General features: G+C 42.3%; 1 protein-coding gene across 1 annotated transcript in view; it reads left to right on the top strand.

Moving 5' to 3' along the window:
* The window catches only part of LOC148183270 (creatine kinase S-type, mitochondrial-like), a 38,146-nt gene that overhangs the window by 11,834 nt on the left and 2,781 nt on the right, over positions 1-23,531 (top strand). Inside the window, exons 2-5 of the mRNA XM_088061375.1 lie at positions 14,218-14,391; positions 19,419-19,617; positions 21,290-21,385; positions 22,810-23,035. Coding sequence (XP_087917501.1) covers positions 14,240-14,391; positions 19,419-19,617; positions 21,290-21,385; positions 22,810-23,035 — 673 coding nt within the window. The 5' untranslated portion in view covers positions 14,218-14,239. The remainder of the gene's footprint in view (positions 1-14,217; positions 14,392-19,418; positions 19,618-21,289; positions 21,386-22,809; positions 23,036-23,531) is intronic.

The following is a 23,531-nucleotide window of genomic DNA, read 5'->3' as shown; positions in this document are numbered from 1 at the left end:
GTCAGGTGCGGGGGTCGGGCACGAACCGATGACTCCCCGAGAATCACTCGGTGCCGGCGTGGAGTGGATCAGAACGCGAACCGCCCCAGGCACCTTCGGAGTCCTGCCGCGGTCGCCAGAAAACTGTTGCCCGATCCGAAGAAAACACAAACAACCGAAGTCGTTTATGCGGTGCTTTATTGAGGGCCCGGGAGCCTGTGGACTAGCGTCCCAAGACAGAGCCCCCTTTCACAGAAAAATCACAGGGTTTTTATATGTTTTCTACACGATTTCTTCATCATCACAACTCTTTCACTACCTGGTACGATTATCTCTCTGACATTTAAGTTTTGCCAAAAAGTACATTCCTAGATTATCTCCTAGTTACACTGCTTACATTGCAATATCTGCCATATAGTTCATCTGCAGGTTACATGTGGCCTACCAAGCCTTAGCATAACTACTACTAATGTCAACTAATGCTAACTATTGACGTTTGTTACTATCTTAATAATACAGTTTATTGAACCAAATGGCAACACCTGACATCATCCAATTAATAAAAAAAGAAGCTGTGTGTAGTGCTTTGGAAAAACACTCATTACTCTGGGAGTATCATCTGAATGACATATGGTTGTGGTCTCTTGCTACAAGTCCTAAACATGTCCTTCAAATATATAAAATAAAATTACTAAATTTTATACTTAGTTAAGACGCAGTTCAGTCCTATATGTTTCCAAAATAAAGTGCAAACATGTATGTAGCTTGTGGAGCATTGAAAGAACTAATTTCTACAGATTGGTGCAGTTATAAACCAATTAGCAGAGTGGTGGGTTAACCCTGGCCAGCAGCTAAGCACCACACAGCTGCTCGTTCACTCTCCCAGTCCACTGGAACAGGGGAAGGAATGGGAAGAGAAAATGAGAAAATTAATGGCTTGAGATAAAGATAGTTTAATAAGCAAAGGAAAAAAGAAGAAAACAAAATGAGTGATGCAAAAACAATCATTCACCACCTTTCACAAGTAGACTGATGCCCAGCTAGTCTCCAAGCAATGGCTACTTTCCAAATCTCTCCTCCCTTCAGTTTTTATTGCTGAGTATGATGTTGTATGACATGGAATATCCCTTTGGTCAGTCTGAGTCAGCTGTCCAGGTTGTGTCCTCTCCCACTACCAGCCTACTCACTGGGGAGAGAAGAGTTGGAAAAAAGAGAAAGCCCTGATACTATGCAAGCACTGCTCAGCAATAGGTAAAACACTAGCGTGTTATCAACACGGTTTTAGCTACAAATCTAAGTCACAGAACCATACCAGCTGCTATGAAGAAAGTTAACTCCCCTCCAGACAAATCCAGTACCAACCTCTATATATTATTCCGTACCATTTATGTCATGCTTGTGTCCCACACTATCCAATACATCCTCAGTCACCACTTCCCCTTCCCATCTCTTGCTATACACACAGATATCATTCCCTTAATCTATGAGCCTTCCCTGTAAAATGTCCATAAAATGTCCATTGAGTTCACCTAGTCTGTGATTCAGGCTCCATTCATTATGCTGGTCACTCAGGACAAGAGAGATCTCACACTGTGTTCAGTTATTGGATGCTAAACCCAGCTCAGATTGGGTTGCTGCTGTACTTGCTTGGTTTCTTGCAAGGCTCATTCTCTGTTGGTTCAGGTGATTCCTGCCGTTGTACTTTCTATAATATACAACTCAAATGATGTGTTATTTTCCCCTAAGGTTAAATATCCTTGAGGTGCACAACAGATTTCCCCACCATCCCACATTACCCAGAAATTATATTTGTTTGGCAAAACACTGGAACAGGTTTCCCAGAGAGGTAGATGCCTTATCCCTGGAAACATTCAAGGTCAGGTCAGACAGGGCTCTGTGCAACCTGATCTAGTTGAAGATGTCCCTGCCCATTGCAGGGGGGTTGGACTAGATGACCTTTCAAGGTCCCTTCCAACCCAAACTATTCTATGAAACTATGATCAATGCCATGTTTCTTGGCCCAGGTACTCATGAAGTTGCTTTGGAAATGAGTCCTGTTTTCTGACTCAATTCTTTCTGGGGTGTTGTGTGGTCACAGAACTTGCTTTACAAGGATCGGGATGGTGTTTCAAGTGGTGATATTAGTTACAGGGTGTTTTGAACCCTCCGCTGATCACCTCCACCATGGTAATCATGCAGTGCTTGCCTTGGTGGATTCATGGCGGTGTGATATAATTGATCTTCCAGGCCTCCACATATTGATATTGTAGCCACTGTTCCCTATACCAGAGCAACTTTACTTGACTTGCTTTATTATGATGTATGTTTTGCTTTCATGGAAAACCTGTGTGGTGGCTTCAGTGATCATGCCCATCCCTGGATATTTATGTTGCATTTCTTCCTAGAGGTGCAGATGTTGCATGGACCCACTGAGCGACAAATGCCTCATCCTTATACACCCAGTCCAGGTCCATTTGAACCACTTCAATTTTACAACCTTGCCTACCTGTTTGTTGTTTCAACGTTCTTCAGTAGCCCAGCTCTTAGGCACATGAACATCTACATGACGTACCTTTACAGCAAGGTTCTCTACCTGGGCAGCAATTTCCTGCCACAATACCTCAGCCCAGATGGGTGCTGCCAATTGGTCATCTTCTACTGCTGTATCCTGTCGCACTATATTAGGAACGGCAAAAGTACGACACAAACTCTCTGGCTGGGTTGCACAAGAGAGCAAGTTTTATTCTTCCAGATCTTCTTTTATAGACAGTTCCAAGAAGGTCCGAAAGGTAAAACTCTCATTGGTCATGAAACCAACACATCACCATCATCGGACAATTGGGAACTATACCCCTTGACTGTTTCTTGCAAGTAAACAAGGATCCAAACAACACCTGCAAAAGGTTGTTGTCCTTCTCCAAGGACTGTTTGGATTCCTCCTTATGATTTCTCAGGCCAGAGTGAGAACCTTGTGTGATTTAGTTTCACACAAGCTCAAGCTAATGCCTGAAGCCTAAAAATCTCTTATTTGACCAATATCAGTTCCCACAGTATCCAACCTCATAGTACATTTCCCACCATCCATGAGTGTCGCTATAGGACATGGAATGATTCACACGGACACAGTTCAGTGTATGATAGGGAAAAGGATGATTTTATTTTTGCGACTTCAGTATTTATAGATTCTCGACAATGACCAGGGATTGGATAGTTAGGTTACTACCTTCCCAACCACACTGGTAGTGCGAAACGTCCATCAAAAAACGTTTCTTGGAAAGAATGTATAAACATCTATGTTTATAGTTACTATCTTGGGAAAGTGGTTAGAAACTATGAAAACAAGATTAGAAGGTTTAATTTTCAGGGCGACATATGAGTCAGGAGAGATAGAATACTGCCCACTTTTCTTGTTCAGTAATCTCTAGGGCCAGTTGAATGGATTTCACTTCTTCCAACTGACTCAACTCACCTTCTCCTTTGATAGCCATTACTGAAACTTGGTGGGACAAATACCACGACTGGTGTGCTATTGCCAACTACCAATGGTGACAGGCTTTCCAGAAAGGACAGGCAAGGAAGAAGGGGTGGAGGGATTGTCCTCTATGTCAAGAAATTGATAGATTGTGAAAAGCTGTCTTTGAAGAATAGCCATGGGAAGTTGAAAGCTTATGGTTAAGAATTAGAAATCAAAGCAACAAAGGGAACTCTATGTTTGGTGTTTACTACAGGCCGCCCTATCAAAGGGAGCCTGTTAATGAAACCTTATTGAAAAAACGCTCAGACTATTCAGCTGAGTCTTCACAGAAATATAACAAACATCGTTTATTTCTATCTTTAGCATACTTTTATAGGGTCTGACAGGGTCTGCGGGCTTAGCAAGTTACTATTGGTTAATACATATTGTTTACATTCTTTTCCCCAGTACACAAGGCTATTGTTTTTCTTTATTCTCACTGCTCCAAGAGAGTTTCAAGGACACTGCCTTTAATATTGTCATCTGGATTTAAAGGCTGGATTGTACAGACAGGCTTTTACTAAAATATTATGCTTTTACTTTGTTAAAATGTTTCTTTACAAAGCCTTGCTCCAGCTACAGGAAGCACTGTGTTTGCAGGCTCTTGTCCTCTTGGGGAATTTCAACCACCCTGACATCTGCCAGAGAAGTATCACAGTGAGCTGAAAGCAATCCAGGAGACTCCTGGAGTATATCAAGGATAACTTCATAAGCCAGGTAATAGACAGCCTTACCAGAGGGGATGAAATACTGGGCCTGATGGTCACCAACAAAAGTGAGCTAATTGGTGACATCAGGATTGGAGGCAGCCTGGGCTACAGTGATCATGTGTTGGTAGAGTTCACAGTCCTGAGGTATATGGGTCAGGAAAAGAGTAAAGTCAAGACCCTGAATTTTAGGAAAGCAAACTTCCAGCTGTTCAAAGAATTAGTCAGTAGGACCTGCTGTGAAACTGCACACACACACAGGCATTCCAAGCATCCCAAAATGTCTTGAGACATCAATCTTTTCCAGTTCCTGACAGCTGGTCAAACTAAAGAGCAAGAAGGAAATGCATGGGCAGTGGAAGAATGGACAGGTATCATCGGAAGAGTACAGCAGCATTTCCCAGTTGTATAGGCATGGGGTCAGGACAGTCAAGGCGCAGCTGAAATTGTCAAGGGACACAAAGAATAATAAGGGCTTCTACAGGTATATCAGCCAGAAAAGGAAGGCCAAGGAAAGTGTGTCCCCTCTGACAAGCATGACTCACAAACTGGTAACAATGGACAAGGAAAAGGCTAAGGTACTCAACAAATTTTTGCCTCAGCCTTCAATGGTAATCTTTCTTCCCATACCTCTCAAGTGGATACATCTCAAGGCAGAGACTGGGGGAATTAAGTCCCTCTAACTGTCAGAGAAGATCAAGTTTGAGACCACCTGAGGAACTTGAACACACACAAGTCCATGGCCCCCAACAAGATGCTTCCCAGAGTTCTGAGGGAACTGGCAGATGTAGTCGCAAAGACACTCTCCATGATATTTGAAAAGTCCTGTCAGTCAGGTCAAGTCCCAGGTGACTGGAAAAAGGGAAACATTTCACCCGTCATTAAAAAAGAGGACTCTGGGAACTACAGGCCTGTCAGCCTCACCTCTGTGCCTGGGAAGATAATGCAGCAGATCTTCCTGGAAGTTAGGCTGAAGCCATATGGAAGTCAGGGAAGTGGTTAGAGACAGCCAACATGACTTCATCAAGGGCAAATCATGACTGACTCACCTATTGCCCTTATATGATGGAGTCACTGCACCAGCAGACAAGGGAAGAGCTACAGATATCAAATATCTGGACATCTGTAAGGCCTTTGACACAGTCGCCTATCACATTCTAGCCTCTGAATTGGAGAGAGGTGAATTTGAAGAATAGACAGATGGATTGGAGTTTAACCCTGGTAGGCAGCTAAGCTTCCTAGTGCACCTCCTCAAGTTATCTCTCCGAGGAGAAAAGGGTAAAGGTTTAACTGCCGACTGTCTTCATGAGATGGTGCTTGGAGTACTGAGAAAACAGTAATGTAGGGCCCAAATACCAGATGAGCATAATGTCCTAGGTAACCCAGAATGTTATTGTATTCCATATCTATCTGTGCCCAAGAATTGTTACTATTTAAGGCCCAGTGTCTCTGCCAGAATCAGGATTGCGGGGCAGTCAGGCAGTGCCAGTCCCTTTAAAAGGTCAGGGCACCCAAACTGACTTCCTCCTTTGCTTGGCTTTTGAAGGCAGAGGCTCTGCTTCAGAGGGGGTTGTTTCAGGCAGGTTTGTGGGTTTGCAAGAGTAGCAACTCAGAAAAACTGCATTTCGCAATGAGAAACTGTTTCAGGGTAAATTTTGCAAACCCTATCGGCAGTACAAAGCTTGAGACAGTCCCTGGGCCAGGCCGTCCTGTGTCAGTGCCGACAGACTAGTTCTCCCCCAACACACCCATAGCGTGTATGACAGCAGCATCAACACCAGCGGAGTCCAGCAGGTGGCAGGAGGAAGCAGCGAGTGGAGGAGCTGACCCCCCCACACGCCAGCAATTCTTCAGCTGCCACTAGAACTGCTCTGTAAGGTCCTACCTTCCCGGGAGGGTGTTTTTTTTTGTCCGCCATCTTTTTCCCTTTGTATCCCGGACCGCGCGGCCGACTGGAAGGCACCATCTTGGGGGAGACAGCTGATGCCATTTTCCCGTTGCTGTTTTGCTTGTTAGTAAACTGTTACGTTTTCACTCATATCTACTTGTATTTTGGTTTTCCTTATTAGTGGAAAGGGATTGGTTGAAGCTAAGGGGAGGTTACTCATTTTAATGTCCAACTCTTTAAATTGTCTTAAACCAAGACACATAGCTAACACTATAGCTTAACACGGCAAGCCAGAACCTGGGCAGAATGGGGGAAGGCTACAGAGCCCTGGGGGTACAAGGAAAAAGTATTGGTGCCTGTCAGGAAAATTAATCCACAAACACCAGAGGTTTATGTGCAAAAAGGAGACAGAGGGGTCCTTTTTTCTTTATTCGAATAAAGGGAGAGGCCATGGGGCATTCCCCTGGGGTCTCTCAAATTTTTGGAGGGCACAGCCTCTTTTTTATCCTAATTCCCGGCCGCTTGTCCCCTCTCTCTTTCCCCATAGGCTGAGGTACTTGAGAGGTACAGGCTTCCCGTAACGCCTGATACCTGGGATACCTTCCCCCCCACACAATGCATAATCATTTCTTAATTCTTAACTCTTGTGGAATTCATGGTGCTCTTTCAGTGCCTCTTTCATCTTTTAGTGGAATCCATCCCATTGTTTCTGCTGTCTCTCACTGATAGCTGCATCTTATCAGCAGACCCACAGCTTGTTTGTAAAGACAAACCCTTCATTCCTCTCAGTGCCCAAGTTATCTTTTCCTCCATTTTACAGTTACAGCCAGAAATAGATGTATAATTCAAATCAGCTTCTAGCTTTGTGGCTGGTGCCATTGTGAAGGTTTTGACTTTTATGATGGGACATTCTTCAATGACTATAGCCTATTAAGAAGGAATGGGATCCACCTGTCTAGCTGCCTCCCAAGATGAGAACCAGAAGACCAACCACCTCAAATGTATGTATACCAATGCACGCAGCCTGGAGAACACACAGGAGGAACTGGAGCTCTGCATTCAGTTAGAAAGTTATGATATCATAGGAATAACTGAAACATGGTGGGACAACTCACATGACTGGAGGTTCACAATGGATGGCTATAGGCTGTTTCATAAAGACAGGCAGGGAGGAAGAGGAGGAGTCGTGTTCTATGTTAAGGAGAACCTTGAATGTATAAAAGTCAACTACAACAACTGTGGAAGCCTTATTGAATGCCTCTGAGTCAAGATCAGAGGAGTTGTCTCTGAGGGGGGATCTTACAGTAGACATCTACTACCAACCTCCAAACCAAGATTCTAAGACCAACAAAGCAATATTTAGGTCACTTAAGCAAGCTTCGGCCCAACGGAACCTGGTTTTTACGGATGACTTCAGCTATCCTGACATTTGTTGGAAGAACAATACAGCAGCTCACATGCCATCCATCAAATTCCTGGAATGCATAAAGAACTGCTTCCTCATACAAATGTTGGATGTGCCAACCAGAAATGAGGTGATAGCCTTGGCTGCAGTGATCACAATATTATGGAGTTCGGGATCTGGCTGAGCATGCTGAAAGTACTGAGACAAAGGTTTTAGATTTTAGAAGAGCAAACTTCAGCTCACTCAGAGCTCATTTGGAAGAGATTCTGTGGGAAGCTTCCATGGAGGATAAAGGAACCAACAAGTGCTCAGAATTTTTCAGGAACACTCTCCTGGAAGCACAAAGACAGCTCATCCCCTTTAAAGGTAAGGGAAGTAGGTGGAGCAAGAGACTCTCTTAGCTTAACTGTAAGCTTCTGAGTCTGCTCAAAACCAAAAGTGAAGGATACCAGAGATGGAAAAGCAGGCGTATACACATTGAGAATTACAAGAGCATTACCAGGGTGAGTAGAGATGCAGTTAGAATTAAAATCAGCCAAATATGTAAAAAACCACAAAGGGATCTTCAGGGACAGAGCCAACAAGCAGAAATAGATGGAAAATATTGGTCCACTGTTAAACAGACAGGAATCACCAACAATGCTGAAAAGGCAGAGGTTCTCAACACTTTCTTCATCTGTCTTTACCAGCACTGTGTGGCCCCAGGACCTGGGAACAAAAGTCCAGGCTGATGCAAACACAGACCCACCATCAGTGAAGGAAGAGTTGGTGTGTGAACTATGACAGGAGCTTGGCCCCTGCAAATCGATGAGCTCTGAAAATATCCACCCGAGAGTGTTAAAGATGTCTGATGTCACTGTGAGGTCACTCTTCATGATGTTTGAGAACTCGTGAAGATCGGTGGATGTGCCAGCAAACTGGAAGAAGGCTAATGTCACCCCCATCTACAAGAAGGGCTTAAAAGAGGATCCAGGAAATTATAGGCCCATAAGTCTTACTTCAGTCCCAGAGGAAGTTATGGAATGAATCCTCCTGGGGGTTATCACAAGTCAGATGAAGCAAGTGATTGGGAAAACCAGCACAGATTCACCAAGGACGAATTGTGTTTGACAAACATGATCATCTACAAAAAAGTAACCTGCTTCATTGATATGTGATGAGCAGTGGATGCCACCTACCTGAGGCTTTTGATACAGTTTCACAGACTCTTTTTAGAGAAATTGATGTATTATGGTCTAGACAAGTTGTCTGTGCAGTGGGTGGGGGACTGGCTGACAGGCCACACCCATAGGGTTGTGGCAAATAGTTCTTTTTCAAACTGGCAATTTGTCACAAGTGGGGTCCCTCAGGAATTGATATCGGGCCCAATGATGTTTAATATCTTCATAAGTGATCTGGATAATGATGGGATCAAGTGTTTGTCAATGATACCAAACCGAGTGGGGAAGTTGGCACCTTGTAAGGGAGAGCCACCCTGTAGGAAGACCTGGATAGGCTGAAAGAGTGGACCTACAAGAACCTTATGAAGTTCAACAAGGACAAGTGTAAAGTCTTGCACGTGGGAAAACATAATCCAGGAGTGCAGCACAGGTTGGGATCTACCTGGCTGGAGAGCAGCTCTGTGGGAAGGGACCTGAGGATCCTGGTGGACAAAAAGCTCAATATGAGTGAACAGTGTGCTACTATGGCAAAGAAAGCCAACAGAATGCTGTCTTGAATCAACCAGCAGAAATGATGAAATCATTATCCCACTTTACACAGTGCCATGCCAGGAATACTGTGTCCAGTTTTGGTCTCTGCTACACAAAAGATGTGGACAAGACAGAATCCACAAAAGGGACACAAAGATGATCAAAGGAGTGGGAAACCTGCTATATGAGGAAAGGCTGAGAGAACTGGGTTGGTTCAGCACTGAGAAAGCTTAGGGGACACCTTATCACCATGTTCCAGTATTTAAAGGGTGGCTACAAAGAAGATGGAGACTCTTTTTACAAGGAGTCACATATAAAAGACAAGGGGTAATGGATACAAGTTATACCTGAAGACATTCTGATTGGACACAAGGAGAAAATTTTTCACAGTAAGAACAATCAGCTATTGGAATAATTTCCCCAGGGAAGTGGTGGATTCTCCAACACTGGACACTTTTACAATTTGGCTGGACAGAGTGCTGGGCCATCTGGTCTAGACCTTGCTTTTTCCAAGAAATGTTGGACCAGAAGATCCTTGAGGTACCTAGTATTATACAGTTCTATGAAACCTGAAACACATCTCCTGTGTTTCTCATCTGACATATGTGACTGATGTACAAAGTAAATATTGCTTTGCAAGTCAAATTCTGAGGAAGAAAAAATGCATCCTCTTTTGAGGATGAAAAAATATGCATTCTTTTCCTAAGTCTTTTATAGAATTGGCCATTTTCTCTGTTAGACTCTGAGATCTCTTGTACTCTAGACATAATCCCAAAACCATAACTGCACTGGGAATATACTGCTGAGAATAATTAACAGAGCACACAAATTCCTGGTAAGTATCTTCCTGGATTATCTTCTCAGAGCAATGTTGCCCACGATGACTTCCTCTCTCTAAACAGCTCTCTCTTTTCTTCCCTAGCTCACTAAAAATACATACTACAATAATTTTATAGGAACATGTCATGAGGCAGGCTCTACACATTTTAATCTTTAAAAGAGCCCTCCCTCCACCACCCTACTCTTCAAACTAAGAACATTATTGAATTGCAGCAAGGCCTCTAAATTTGAAGTCCTTTATGTTGATTCTTATTTTAAAGTTCTGTGTAGTACATGTGGTATAAATGCAAAGGAGTTTCTCTCATTGTCTTGAAGAATGAAAAATCTCCATTTCTTGAGAGACAAACAATCCTAGTTTGGTATCTCAAGACTGATTGTCACATGAAAAAGAGAGATTTCCTCAACCCTTAGTGTGGGGAAATTTACTCCACCCTTAATATTTAATGTCTGACAGTGCCCCAGGAAAGCTGAGATCCTTGTGCCCAGCCATTCTGTCAGCATCCCCTTATGGAGACCCTTCACTGAGCAGTCCTGCTGGATTGGAGGGCAGTTCAACTGATTCATTCAGGGAAATGCACCAACAGGATAAGGGAGACCCCCTCAGCAGGTTTTCCTACTTTATGACCCTTCAGTGGGCCTTCCATTGTATTCAAGTATAATCCCTGCTGATGGCGATTGCCAGCATCCATGAAGGACTCACACTAACAGTTCACAGAATAACACTCTTTATTAATATAAAATTGTGACAGGTTAAAGTTCGAGGATTGCCAGTGATAAGTTTCTGACTGCAAAAACATATTCAAAGCAACATAGAAACAAGCTCTAATCCCCAGTAAATGTATTCAGTGCACATAAAATATGGTTCTTACCCAATAGGCATCCCTATGGGAGAGAAGATAGGTTCAGCCTATCAATTGATTCCAGCAGTTATGATGGAGACTTTCCTAACTTTTCCCCCATTCTTGACTTACTTTTATACTATTTCTTTGTGTTTAGGTGGAGCTTGAGTGACTCTAGTCATGCATATACGTTTGTTACAGATTGGTGTAAAATTCTCTTGCTTCACTTTTAAAGATACAGTCAAAAAATATAGAGCACATTCCCAGTGAGGGGTGTTTGTGCCTTGGAGATGGGTAACTTTGTGATGGAGGTGTGCTCTAACATTACAATTAGGCTATAATAAACCAAGTTCATCTGAGGAGAACAATTTCACTACAGTTGTTGGCTCAGCAGCAAGACATCTGTCTCCCTTGCTTGACAGGTGCTATGTGGTTTATCAGCTGCAAAGTACAATTGAGTTCCTCTCCCTGGAAGGATTTCAACAGAGCCTGGCTGCGGTGTTTCCATTCTGCTCCAGCCTCTGTTCCATCCCCCTTAGCAGGTGCTATGGTTGCAGATTGCGTGTATGGGGGATCATTGGGGAATAGGTCTCAAGCATGCCTACCACATTCCATCAGGGGAGCAGCAACTGTATTTTACCCTATAATTTCTGTACTGTTATAACTTCTGTTAGAATATGAATATAACTTCTCAGTTTCCTCTAATTTTACTCCCAGACATCTTTCCACACTGATCCAGAAAATGCTACTCATAATGTGCCGCTGCTAAATGACACCTTGTGTCTTGAAGAAATCATCTCACTTTGCTTTCTTTAGTCATATTTGTTGTTCTGAAAGATGATCGTATACTTCCATAGTAATCTAAATGTCAAGAACAATAGTATTGATCCAGACCAGGGGTCTTCATAACCTAGTAGTCTGTCCAACAATGGTCATAAATTGATGCTCAGAGAAGAGAGCAGAACAAACATGATACTCCTTGATACTCTCATAGCTTTCAGAAATTTTCAGATCAAGGAATTCTGTTAGCCTGTTTTCATGTGTCTGTTTAAAGCCCACAATGAATTTCTTCCATGTACTTGTTTAGTTTCCTGTTGAACCCATGTGAATATCTTGCATATACATCATCCTTTGAGAAGGGGAGAGTGTCCAAATGAGGGCAACAAAGATGATGAAGAGTCTTGAGGGGAAGCCTTAGGAGGAGCAGCTGAGGTCGCTTGGTCTGTTCAGCTTGGAGAAGAGACTGAGGGGAGACCTGATCACACTACAACTTCCTCATGAGGGGAAGAGGAGGGGCAGACTCTTCTCAGTGGTGCTCAGTAACAGGACCCAAGGGAATGGCCTGAAGCTGTGTCAGGGGAGGTTTAGGTTGGGTATTGGAAAAAGGTTCTTCACCCAGAGGATGGCTGGGCACTGGAACAGGCACCCCAGGGAGGTCATCACAGCATCAAGCCTGACAAAGTTCAAGATGTATTTGGAAAATACTCTCAGGCACATGGTGTGACTCTTGGAGATGAACCTGTGCACAGACAGGAGTCGGACTCGATGATCCTTGTGGGTCCCTTCCAACTCAGCATATTCTGTTATTCTGTGAGATTGCATAAAGATTCACCTAGCTTTGTTTTGAATGTTTCTCTGACTATTTGCCTTTAATGGACTGTATTCTTATATTGGAAAAGGCAATGAAGAGTTGATCTCTTTCCATGTTTCCCATGCCGCTCAGGGTTCTTAGGTCCTCACCCTATTCCTCCTCCAAACTGTCTCTTTTTCAGGCTGATAAATTCTGGCCTACTTCAACTTTGTTCATATGGAAAAAAAAGCACAAAGTGTTTAACAGGTCAGGCTAGTATGAAAAAGCACATGAGTTTCTGCAGGTGATAGCACTGAAACTTAGCACCTACCTAATGCCATATCCTGCCACATCTGACTTTTCTGACTGGACAGCCACTTAGAGTGACCAGGAAACATTTTCAATAAAAATATAGAACTCATACTTCTGACTTTGCAGGATGGCTTATCTCACTCCATGCCACAAATCCATGCAATCTACAATCAGCATTATATAATTGATTATACCATGAAATATTCATAACCTCCATATGTCACACTATATTAGGAACGGGAGAAAGTACAACACAGACTCTCTGGCTGGGTTGTCCAAGAGAGCAAAGTTTATTATCCTAGAACTTCTTTTATAGACAGGTCCAAGAAGGTCCGAGAGGTGAAACTCTCATTGGTCATTAAACTTACACATCACCACCATTGGTCAAGTGGAACACCACCCCTTGACTGTTTCTTGCAAGTAAACAACAAGGATCTAAACAACACCTGCAAAAAGTTGTTGTCCTTCTCCAAGGACTGTTTGGATTCTTCCTTATGCTTTCTCAGGCCAGAGTGAGAACCTTGTGTGACTTAGTTTCACACAGGGTCTGTGCTCCCTGCCTGCTTTCTTGCATTTAGCATCCACATCCATATGATTTTTGATGCCTTGAGAGGCTACCTAGAACAGAGGCTAGACAGTGTTAAAGAAATAAAGTAGGTATTTAGTAAAAGGCCTTCAAAGTATGCACTGTGGGCAGTACAAGAGCCTGGCTGTGGCTATACCCAAGATGGATGACGGGTCACGACTTTTCACACTTATAAATTTTGGTCCATTTACATATTGGGGTTAATTGTCCAATTACAGTTTCAGGTTATGAAGTCACATCCTCCCAGACTGCTCTTCTCAATTTGATGTTTTTTATACTTTTTTGGGCCTGAAGTTGCAATGATATCCTTGTTTCTTGGGCTGGAAAAGGATTGCTTTGTTTAACTACACTGTGAAGAGAACTTTTTAACACTTTATATGAAGTTTAGCGTTATATACCAATGCAGTACAGAATCTGGAAAATATGAACGCTAAAACTTAAGGCATCATGTTCAACCTCCTTTCCTCTTACCCCTTTCACCAAAATACTCCTACTTTATATACTTTTGTCTGCCATTTCTTACTCCAATATTGCATCTTTTTGGTCAGTAGAAAGACACCTCTTTGTAATGCATTTTTGCTATGAAGCAAGCTAAAGCATTTAATTATGGCCCTAAATCATTAACACAATTAAAATACTCTGGGTGTTGGGTTTAGAATTGTGTGCTCAATATAGCACTAAAAATCAATTGATTTCCAAGTCTACCAGAGGTATATGTATAGAAATACAGTAAATTCTAACCATTTTTCTTCATGCACTGTTTCAATGCAAACCAATAATTAAAATTATTGATTCATTTATTGGAGTACAGTTAAAAGTGAGTGTTTATTTTTATTTGCATTGTATGAGGTCTTCTGCATTGATTTCAGGTTGTCTTCTCTTTTAGAAATTGTATCCTTCCAAGACAAATGGCTAGCACATTCTGTCGTCTCCTGGCTGGCCGTGCAACTGCTGCATCCTTTGCAGCAGCAGGCACAGGGATCCTAACCATTGGGTACCTCTTCAATAAACAAAATGTTAAAGCTACTCTTCAAGAAAAACGAAAACTCTTCCCTCCAAGGTAAGCTCTTTGGGTTAACTAGTCAGCTGAACATAGAGCCCAGCTAACTGAGCTAGGCATAGCATTTAACTCTTGGGGGAGGAAGATCTCCATTAAAGCTGCAGAGCACCTATTCCCTCACTCAAACACATCATCTATGTGTCTGCATATGGATTGTTAACTGTCAACCTAAAACCCAGCATCCTTTATTAATAACTCCAGTTTTAGATAGCACTGACAATGGCCTTCAAGGACAGAAAATAGGGATGTTAGATCATATCAACATACTTACAGAATCATTGCCAAAAAATTACAAGCTTGAAAAATGGTTCAATTTTTAGGCAAAGCACCAAATCAGTCCTTATTTTATCTTGTCAGCTCTTGAATGCTTTCAGTGTCTATTGGACTGACTGATCGCATAGATTCTAATATTAGGAAGCATAAAAGTATTTTCATTATGCAAGTAGTAAAGAAATGTCTTCTATACTGTACTTGAAATATTCCTAATTCTGTTCAAAACCTAGTTGGCTGGTAATTAGAAACTAACTACAAATATGTATGCTGACTTTGCTGGCCATATTTGTGAAAAAACAAAACACCCAAAAAAAGGACCATGCTTTGACAGATTTTTTTTTTTTTTCCATGGCAAATAGTATCTTAGTTCAAATAAACTCTTATAAAAGTAATGGGGTTGTGTTGGAACCCTAGGCACAGAGAATTTCATGCTTTCTGTGCTGACAGGCACAGACCCACAAGAGAACAGTGTTTGACCTGAAGCCATGGAAAAGGCTTCCAAAATTAATAGATAGAACCAAAACTGTGAGTGTGTAGTTTGAATAGAAGTGTGTTATATCACTTGGTAGAAAATTTAGACTTTAAGGTTTTATAATATAGTAATATGTATGTAACAAGATAGAGGTTTTAGGGTGTTAGCTTGCCTTGTTCTTTCACCTTCTTCTTCTTGGGTTTTAGGTAATATTGTGTGATTGGATAGAAAAATCCACAGTGCAGAACACAGGTGTTTGGTTATTGGGTTATAAATAAAAATAAATTAGTTGGCATTTTATAACTGGGTAGTTGACACTTAAAAGGCCTTGGAAAAAGAGATACCTGTGGCTCCATTTTTTAGACTGTTAGCTTAGTGTGCAGATGAACTCATTGTCTGTGAGAATGTAATATATATAAGAAAAAATAAATAACTAAGTCCAAACACAAAAACCGTCTCTCTTGCTCATTAATGCCGACCCTGAGGAAAAGAACCAGATAAAACACAGGACATTCAGCAGGGTTGTTGTCATGGGGTAGCATAAAGCAAAGTACTATCAAAAAAAGGTAAATGTGATCTGACTCACAAAAATGCTTTCTGAAAGCATAATATCTTCATTTTCTCTGCTTTATTATACTGTACAGCTTTTGGTAAATAAAACCATTAAAACAACCCCAAATATTGTAAAATAGATTCCTAGCTGATATAGATTAGACAATTACACTGATGTCCACAATGCTGCAAGAATATCTCAGTTCAGAATGAGAGCTCATTCAGTTAAACATAATTAATTTCCTACTTGAACCAAACAATGTTAGAGTGCTTTTAATTCTCAATAAGTGTCTTAGCAGAGAATTAATAGGCTTTAACACACTTTCAAGGATTCATTTTTTTGGTTGCTCTAAGTAACAGAAAACTGCTATTGTCTGTTAGTGGAGTTGCCCAGCAGTGCAGTGTGGAGTACTTTGTGTGACTTCAATATACCTCCCTTCCTAAATTTCAGTGCAATGTAATGTGATGGGTTATCTTTGTGTGGCTGCCATATGCTCACACAGCCACTCTTACTCCCCCTCGTCAGCAAGAGGGGAGGAGAAAATAAGGTTAAAAACCTCGTGGGTAGAAATAAAGACAAAGAGATTGGTCTCCAATTACCATAATAGGGAAAAAAGACTTGACTCAGGGAAGAATAATTTTAAAAAATGCCAATCAATTGTAACAGAATAGGATATTGATAAATAAAAACAAAACTAAAATCACCTGTCCCCCACACCCCTCTTCTTCCCAGGCTTGACTTCACTCCTAACTCTTTTACCTCTTCCTCCCAAAGCGGAATAGGTAGGGATGAAGAATGGGGGTTTTGATCAGCTCATAACACTTTGCCACTCCTTCTTCCTCACGCTGTTCCTGATCCAGAGTGGGTTTCCTCCTATGTGTTATATTGCACCATGTTACGATAAGTAATTTCTCCTTGTTGCTCCCCCCCTCTGGGTCTGAGGTGTGTTGGTTCCTTCCCCCTCACTCCTCCTCTTCGGTTTCTCCCCATTGGCTGTAACCTGCCTTCCCCCACCCCCTTTCCCTCTGTTCAAAAGTCCCCGTGAGAGATTCTCGCTCTCTCTTTTCCCTGGAGAGTTCCGAGAATAAAACAGGGATGGTGTCCCGGAAGAGAGAGCCTCCTCGTCTTTTATCTCTGTCTTTGCTAAAACCACGTCCCACCCCCGGTGGACTGCAGCTAGTTGGGCAACTACCCGGGGCTGTGAGCAGAGGGAAAATAGCACCCATGGGATACAGTCTTTCATGAATTGTTGGTTTTGCACGGCCTGGTTTTTGGTAATGGGGGGGGCATGGAGGTGGCTTCTGTGAGAAGCTGCTGGAAGCTTCCACCGTGTCTGGCAGAGATCCAATCAGCCAGTCCCTGATGGCTCTGAAGATGAACATGCTACTGGCCAAAACTGGACCAATGAGAGAGGCTAGTAATGCCTCTGTGATAACATACTTAAGAAGAAAATCAAAACAAAGTGGAGGCACAGATTTTTTCCTAGCCAGAGAAGAGGAGGAGGTGAGAATATGTGAGGGAAAACAACATGGCGACATCAAGGTCAGTGGAGAAGGAGGGGGAGAAGGTGCTTCAGGCGCTGGAGCAGAGATTCCTCTGCAGGCTGTGGTGAAGACCATGGTGAAGCAAGTTGTCCCCCTGCAGCCCATGGGGATTCTGGGAATTCACAGGGGATGCAGAGATCCACTCAGTCCGGTGGGGAGGTGCCCACGCTGGAGCGGGTGGATGCCTGGAGGAGGCTGTGGTCCAGTGGGAGACCCAGTGGAGAGAGGGAGGCCCCTGTTTCCAAGCTGGAACAGCCTGTCCTTGGAAGACTGCACCCTAGGGAAAGAGAGACACACATCACAGCAGTTTTGGGAGGACTGTTTGCCCATGGGGGGGAATTCACATTGCAGCAGGTGCAGCAGGACTGCTGCTCGTGAGAGTGGACCCATGATGAAGAAGTTCATGGGGAACTGTCTCCCATGGGAGGGACCCCACGGTCTCACAGGGGAAGGACTGTTCTCCCAGAGCAGTGGAAGAAAACCTCAGGTGATGAACTGATCAAAACCCATACCCTGTCTCCCTGTGCTGTTGGTGGGAAGGAGGGAAGGGTTGGGGGAAGAAAAGGTGTTTTAAGGGATTTTTTACTTCTCATTATCCTACTCTGATTTTGTTAGTAATGAATTCACTTTGTACCTCCAAGTCAAGCCCGTTTTGCCCTTGGACTGTTTTCTCCCAGTCATTATCTCAACTAATGAATCCTTCATTTAATTTTTTTTTTCTTCCCTGCCTAGCTGTGGCAGGGGAGGGTGAGCAAGTGGCTTTCTTGGGTGCCTGGCATTTGACCAGTGTCAAACCATGACAATAAAATTCAGTGTGAATACCTCCAAAGAACAAACTGCAGTTCTTCAAGAACTGGCCCTGCATGGGTCCTCCACAGACCACAGTTCCTGCCAGAAAACCTGCTCCTGCATGGTCTACTCTCCATGGGCCACAGTTCCTGCCAGGAGCCTGCTCTATCATTGGCTCACCATTGATATGTGCACAAAGACTCCAACTAATTAAAGTTAGAAAGTGATACATTTATTACAACACTGGGTGCACTCAGCAGAAATCTCCCACAGGCATGTGCGAAATCCATGGGGCTCTTGCCCTCTTTTTATCCACAAAAATCTTACATATTCATATAATTATTCACTACACCTATACATATGCATTACCTAACCCTGCCTACCCCCACTTCATATTAAAATGAGTTCAAAGTCCTTTCACACTTGCAGAGTTCCTTCCTCCAAATGAGTAGGTGGGTTTCAAAATGGATCAGTGGTCTCCTAAGATGAAGTCAGGGATGTCTTCCTCACAATAAACTTTTTACCTTTGTCTTGTTGGCAGGGTCTTTGGTCCCTTGGCCATAGTCCAGACTCTCCAGCCTGGTTCTGGACGGTTTTGGGACCCAGGTGTAATTATGGTTTCTTCATCCTGACAATAGCTCATCTTTCTTGTCTCCTACAAACACAACTAAGTCAAGCAAGTAATATATTGTCTTAGCTCTAACTAGGTCCATCTGGTAATAATTAATCATCTACATAGTTTCTACTGCTAAACTCTTAATCAAAATATACTGCTTCTGGCTTGCTAGCTACATTCTAAGCTTCTAAGTTCTTTTAACCCTTTGATTCACCATGGGCTGCAGCTTCCCTCAAGGAACATCATTCTCCTCTGGCATGGGATCCTTCATGGGCTGCAGGGGTTCAACCTAACTCACCATGGTCTTCACCACAGGCTGCAGGGGAATCTCTGCTCTGGCACCTGAAGCACCTCCTCTGCCTTCTTCTTCACTGACCTTAATATCTGCAGGGTTGTTTTTCTCACATTTTTTCTTACTTTTCTCTCTCACAACTGCTATGCAATATCTTTTACCTTTTCTTAAATGTTATCACACAAGTGCCACCAGCTTCACTGATTGGCACAGCCTTGGCCAGTGGTGGGGTCCATTTTGGAGCCCACTGAAACTCTCTGAGCATGGAGGCAGCCCCTGATTTCTTCTCATAGAAGCTATTCCTGCAGCCCCTCCACTAGAAAAATCTTGCCACATAAACTGAATATATATATAAACCAAGAACTAATTATATTTTTCAGCTATGCTGTGTATCCCATATTTTCTGATCATTTTAGTAGTTTCTTAAACTAGGAAGGATTACTGCTTAAAGATATATTAAGTGCTTATATTGCTTTTTTTCTCTTCAGTGCAGATTATCCTGATCTCCACAAACATAACAACTGCATGTCTGAATGTCTCACACCAGCAATTTATGCCAGGCTAAGGGACAAGATGACTCCCAATGGCTACACCCTAGACCAGTGTATCCAAACAGGGGTTGACAATCCTGGCCATCCTTTCATTAAAACTGTGGGCATGGTTGCAGGTGATGAAGAATCCTATGAGGTAAAGTATTTTCACAGTGCTATTATATTTTTTTCAGTTTGTATGGTATATGTCACAAGACCTCATTATATGAACACATATTCTTAGTCGAATATGGACTTCTAAGAAAAATTGTGTCCGAAAGAATATATATGGGGCAAATCATGTACATTTTCCCTAATCTTTATGAGGATTTGAATGCTATTCTACATTAAGAAATGCAGTAAATACGAGGCATTGCTAAAGGAGGCCTCTCTACTGCAGTCAAAGTCAATAAAATATGGTTGCTTGGGAGCAATCCTCTATTTGCCTCCAACAGCTGCTCTCTTTCCTAATACTAAACATAGTTTATGAAAAAACAGCAAGAGATCAAAATAAAGGTAATATGGAAATTACACTGTAAAACAACTGTGGCAGAAGTGAAACGAAAAAGGCTTCTGTGAAGTGCTTGGCATCTTTAAGCCATAACTAGTGGACCCTGACAAAAGCCAAAGAGAGTATTAGTATATAAAAAAGAAGAAAATCCTTGTTTTTATTGACCTGTGTGGTCTGCTTCCTTCAGTCTACTATACAATAGTATATTATTATATAATCTCTTAAGAGTATCCCAAATGTTAGGCTGCTCAACATGGAAAAAGACATCTGGTATTCTGGGACTGTTACCGCTGAAGATGAATAGATCACGTGGACACAGGTCGAGGTGCGGTGGAAAGAAGAAAAAGGTTTATTTTTCCCCCCAGGATTTATAGGCTCCTGACCACGGCCAGGGATTGGATGGTCAGGATAACACTTTCTCACTGCACTGGCCATGAGAGATGCCCATCACAAGACGTGTAACAGAAAGAATGTACACATATCTATGTTTACAGTTACTGTCCTGGGAAAGTCTTTAGAAAACTATGTTAGCAAGCTCAGAAGCTGAGTTTTCAGGGTGACATGGGACTACCAGCTTCTGTGATTTGTTTTACTTATTTAGATATAGTGACTGCCTTGAAAAACTCTGCTAGAGTTAGTGCTGCACAACAGAATGGAGGTGTGATTGTGATCAGTGTTGACATACCTGTGCTAAATGGTTCTAAGTAGTACCAGTAGTCAATGGCAGTGAAGACAGGTATTCTCATATGACCTAAGAACAAGGAACAAGCTGCCTGGGACTGAACATGTATTTTAGTTGCTAACAAATCCTGAAATTTAATCTGGTTGCCATCACATATAGTACCTATCTGTGGTAACTAGAATAAGCTTGTAACTAAAGTAAGGTGCACTTTTTGTTGTGAAGGTAAGAAACCACTTTAGAGCGCTGTTTAGGTCAAAATGACTGAAATCCACCACCAATAATCTCCCAATTTATTGTTAAGTAACAGAGGATGAAATTCCATGTTCTGCTTCTAAGATGTACAGAAGAAACTCAGAGCAATTGCAAAACTCATGGCAAACTACTGGCAGTTGCCATCTTCTACATAAACAATAAATCTATTGAAAATAGATTTTGAAAGGTAATTTTTTCAGACAAATGTTCAAAGATACAACCCGCATATGACCCTTCCCTTTATATTAACCCGTTAGCACTTGCTGACATCCATGGCTATCATCCAGGAGCCTGTACCAAGGGATTTCCTTTGTGACTGAAGTTAGTGCATTAAATTGTTTCTATGATAGTGAAAACTTTTTGTAGATTCTCTTGACTCCACAGGTATTTGCTGAGATTTTTGACCCTGTCATTAAAGTGAGACATAATGGCTATGATCCATGTACAATGAAACATCACACAGACCTGGATGCATCCAAGGTAGGATTTAAATAAAATAATGAGGAAATAAAGATTCAATGCTGCTGCTTACAATGATGATATTGTATGTAATAGTACATTTTCCCCCCGATCAAATTCCAAACAAATTGAGGAAACTGGCTAAAGAAACTGAAATGCCACAAATTACTGAAATAGCACATCCCACAGGGAGTATGTCTAAATGAAGTGAGCTCTGGTTCTGTCCTTTCTCATTGCGAGCCTGTTAGTTTACAGCTTAAATTTGCTGGGGTTTTCAGCATCTGACAAGCTAGCATCTACATGGCCTTTCTTTCTCTTCCTTATTCTTTTCTTCTAATTTCCTCTCTTTACTGGACCACTTTCACCTGACTACTTTATTCAATTACACCCTGATATTATGCAGAAGTGTCAGAGGTACAAGACTGTGCAAAAGGAGCAAGCCCGGAGCCAAGAGTGACAGCAAGACAGGCAAAACAACAGCTCCACCAAAGGCACATTTCCACAGTACCCAAGCAAGTAGAGAACAGGTGAATGGGTCTAGTTACAGTAAACAGGTTTAGCCAACAGGCCAGTGATTGACAGAAAAGCCCATAGTAACAAGGCAAGTCTGAGGTCAGGTCAGCAAGGCAGGGTCAGGATAAACAAGGTACAAGGCCAGGCACAGGCATACTTACAAAGTAGCTCAGAAAAGGACTGATCAGTGCCTTAAATTAAATGCAGCTCAAACCAAGGTGTAAGGACTGCAGATTAAACTTCTCAGAAATCTTTTTCAGACAGCTATTTTCAAAGTTGTTGGATCCATGGTTACACAACTGTGCAATATCAGAGCTGAATAGAACCCAGTGGAGAGAGGGTGAAAGAGGTTTGCAGAGATCCTTGGTGCACTCATGGCCCTAACAGCAAACTAGTTGCATTCCTACCTTGTTCTTAAGAGAGGTATTGATCCCAGCTGGTACAAAACATTTGGGCCTTTGCCTAATGACACTGTGAGCATGTTCATGAGCTAAAGTTATCCATGTATTTAAGGATCAGAGCGAAAGCATTCCCATTCTGCACACACAGAGTCAAGTCTTAGTCATTGCTTAGTATTTCCTTCATAGTTCAATAACGGCATTGATTAGTATCATCTTAGACTTTCTTCTTTCAAAAGAACTTCCACATCTGGGCTTCTTTCCATCTTCATATACATGTTTCCAAAAGCCATTCCGATACTTTCATATTCCATGCCAGAGCTAAGAAGGATCAGCTGGTTACTTTGCCACATTCAGTCAGCAAAAGAACTTTGGAGTTCCTAAAAACCCTTAGTATTTGAAACACTGAGGGGTTTCTGATGTTCTGTGATATCTAGAAGAGGTTATAATTCCTGGACAGAAAGGTGACCCATTTTTTATGATGGTGTACAAAATGGGTGTCTGCATGTAAATTAAAAAACATTTTTCCTTCAGATTACCCATGGTCAATTTGATGAGCAATATGTCCTCTCATCACGAGTACGTACTGGTCGTAGCATTCGGGGTCTCAGCCTTCCTCCAGCTTGTACCAGGGCCGAGAGAAGAGAAGTGGAAAATGTTGTAGTCACTGCTCTAGCTGGGCTGAAAGGAGACCTTTCTGGAAAGTACTATAGCTTGACAAATATGTCTGAGAAGGATCAGCAGCAGCTTATTGATATAAGTATAACTCCATGTTACATGTCTGGCTTTTGCATGTGTCCTTTACTAAATGAGATGTCTTTCATGTCTATTTCTTCTTGTGTACAGGGGTGATTGATACCAGCACAAGTTGGTTCTCTGTTTCAGTGGCAGTGTCTGTCACAGGGGTTGGAGTGAGCGCAGGACGTGACACCAGGGCTCAAGTAGCCACAATGTCTATCATTGGGGTTGTAGAAGCCTCAGTGCCTGTTGTTTTGTCGTCAGATCCAGAGACCTCTTCCCCCTGAGGGTACTGAGTAGTGTAGAACAGGGCTCTGTAGGCATTAGCCAGGCCCCAACAGGTTGCAGTGATTTGTGTCTCTCTGGAATTGCCAGGGTGACAGCATACTTCTTCCGAATATTTTACTAGTTTTTCAGAATTCTGCAGATTTTCAGGGGTTCCAATATGTTGGAGACAGTTACTGTCCTAGGTACTTTCCCATACTATCTCATACACTCTACCATTCATAACTATCCAT

The sequence above is a fragment of the Pseudopodoces humilis genome, chromosome 12 (genome assembly GCF_049639895.1).
Source record: "Pseudopodoces humilis isolate 2021_Gansu_Grassland_sample_001 chromosome 12, ASM4963989v1, whole genome shotgun sequence".
Lineage (NCBI taxonomy): Eukaryota > Metazoa > Chordata > Aves > Passeriformes > Paridae > Pseudopodoces > Pseudopodoces humilis.
Note: the sequence above shows the minus strand (reverse complement) of the source record. Positions and strands in the feature narration are given on the sequence as shown.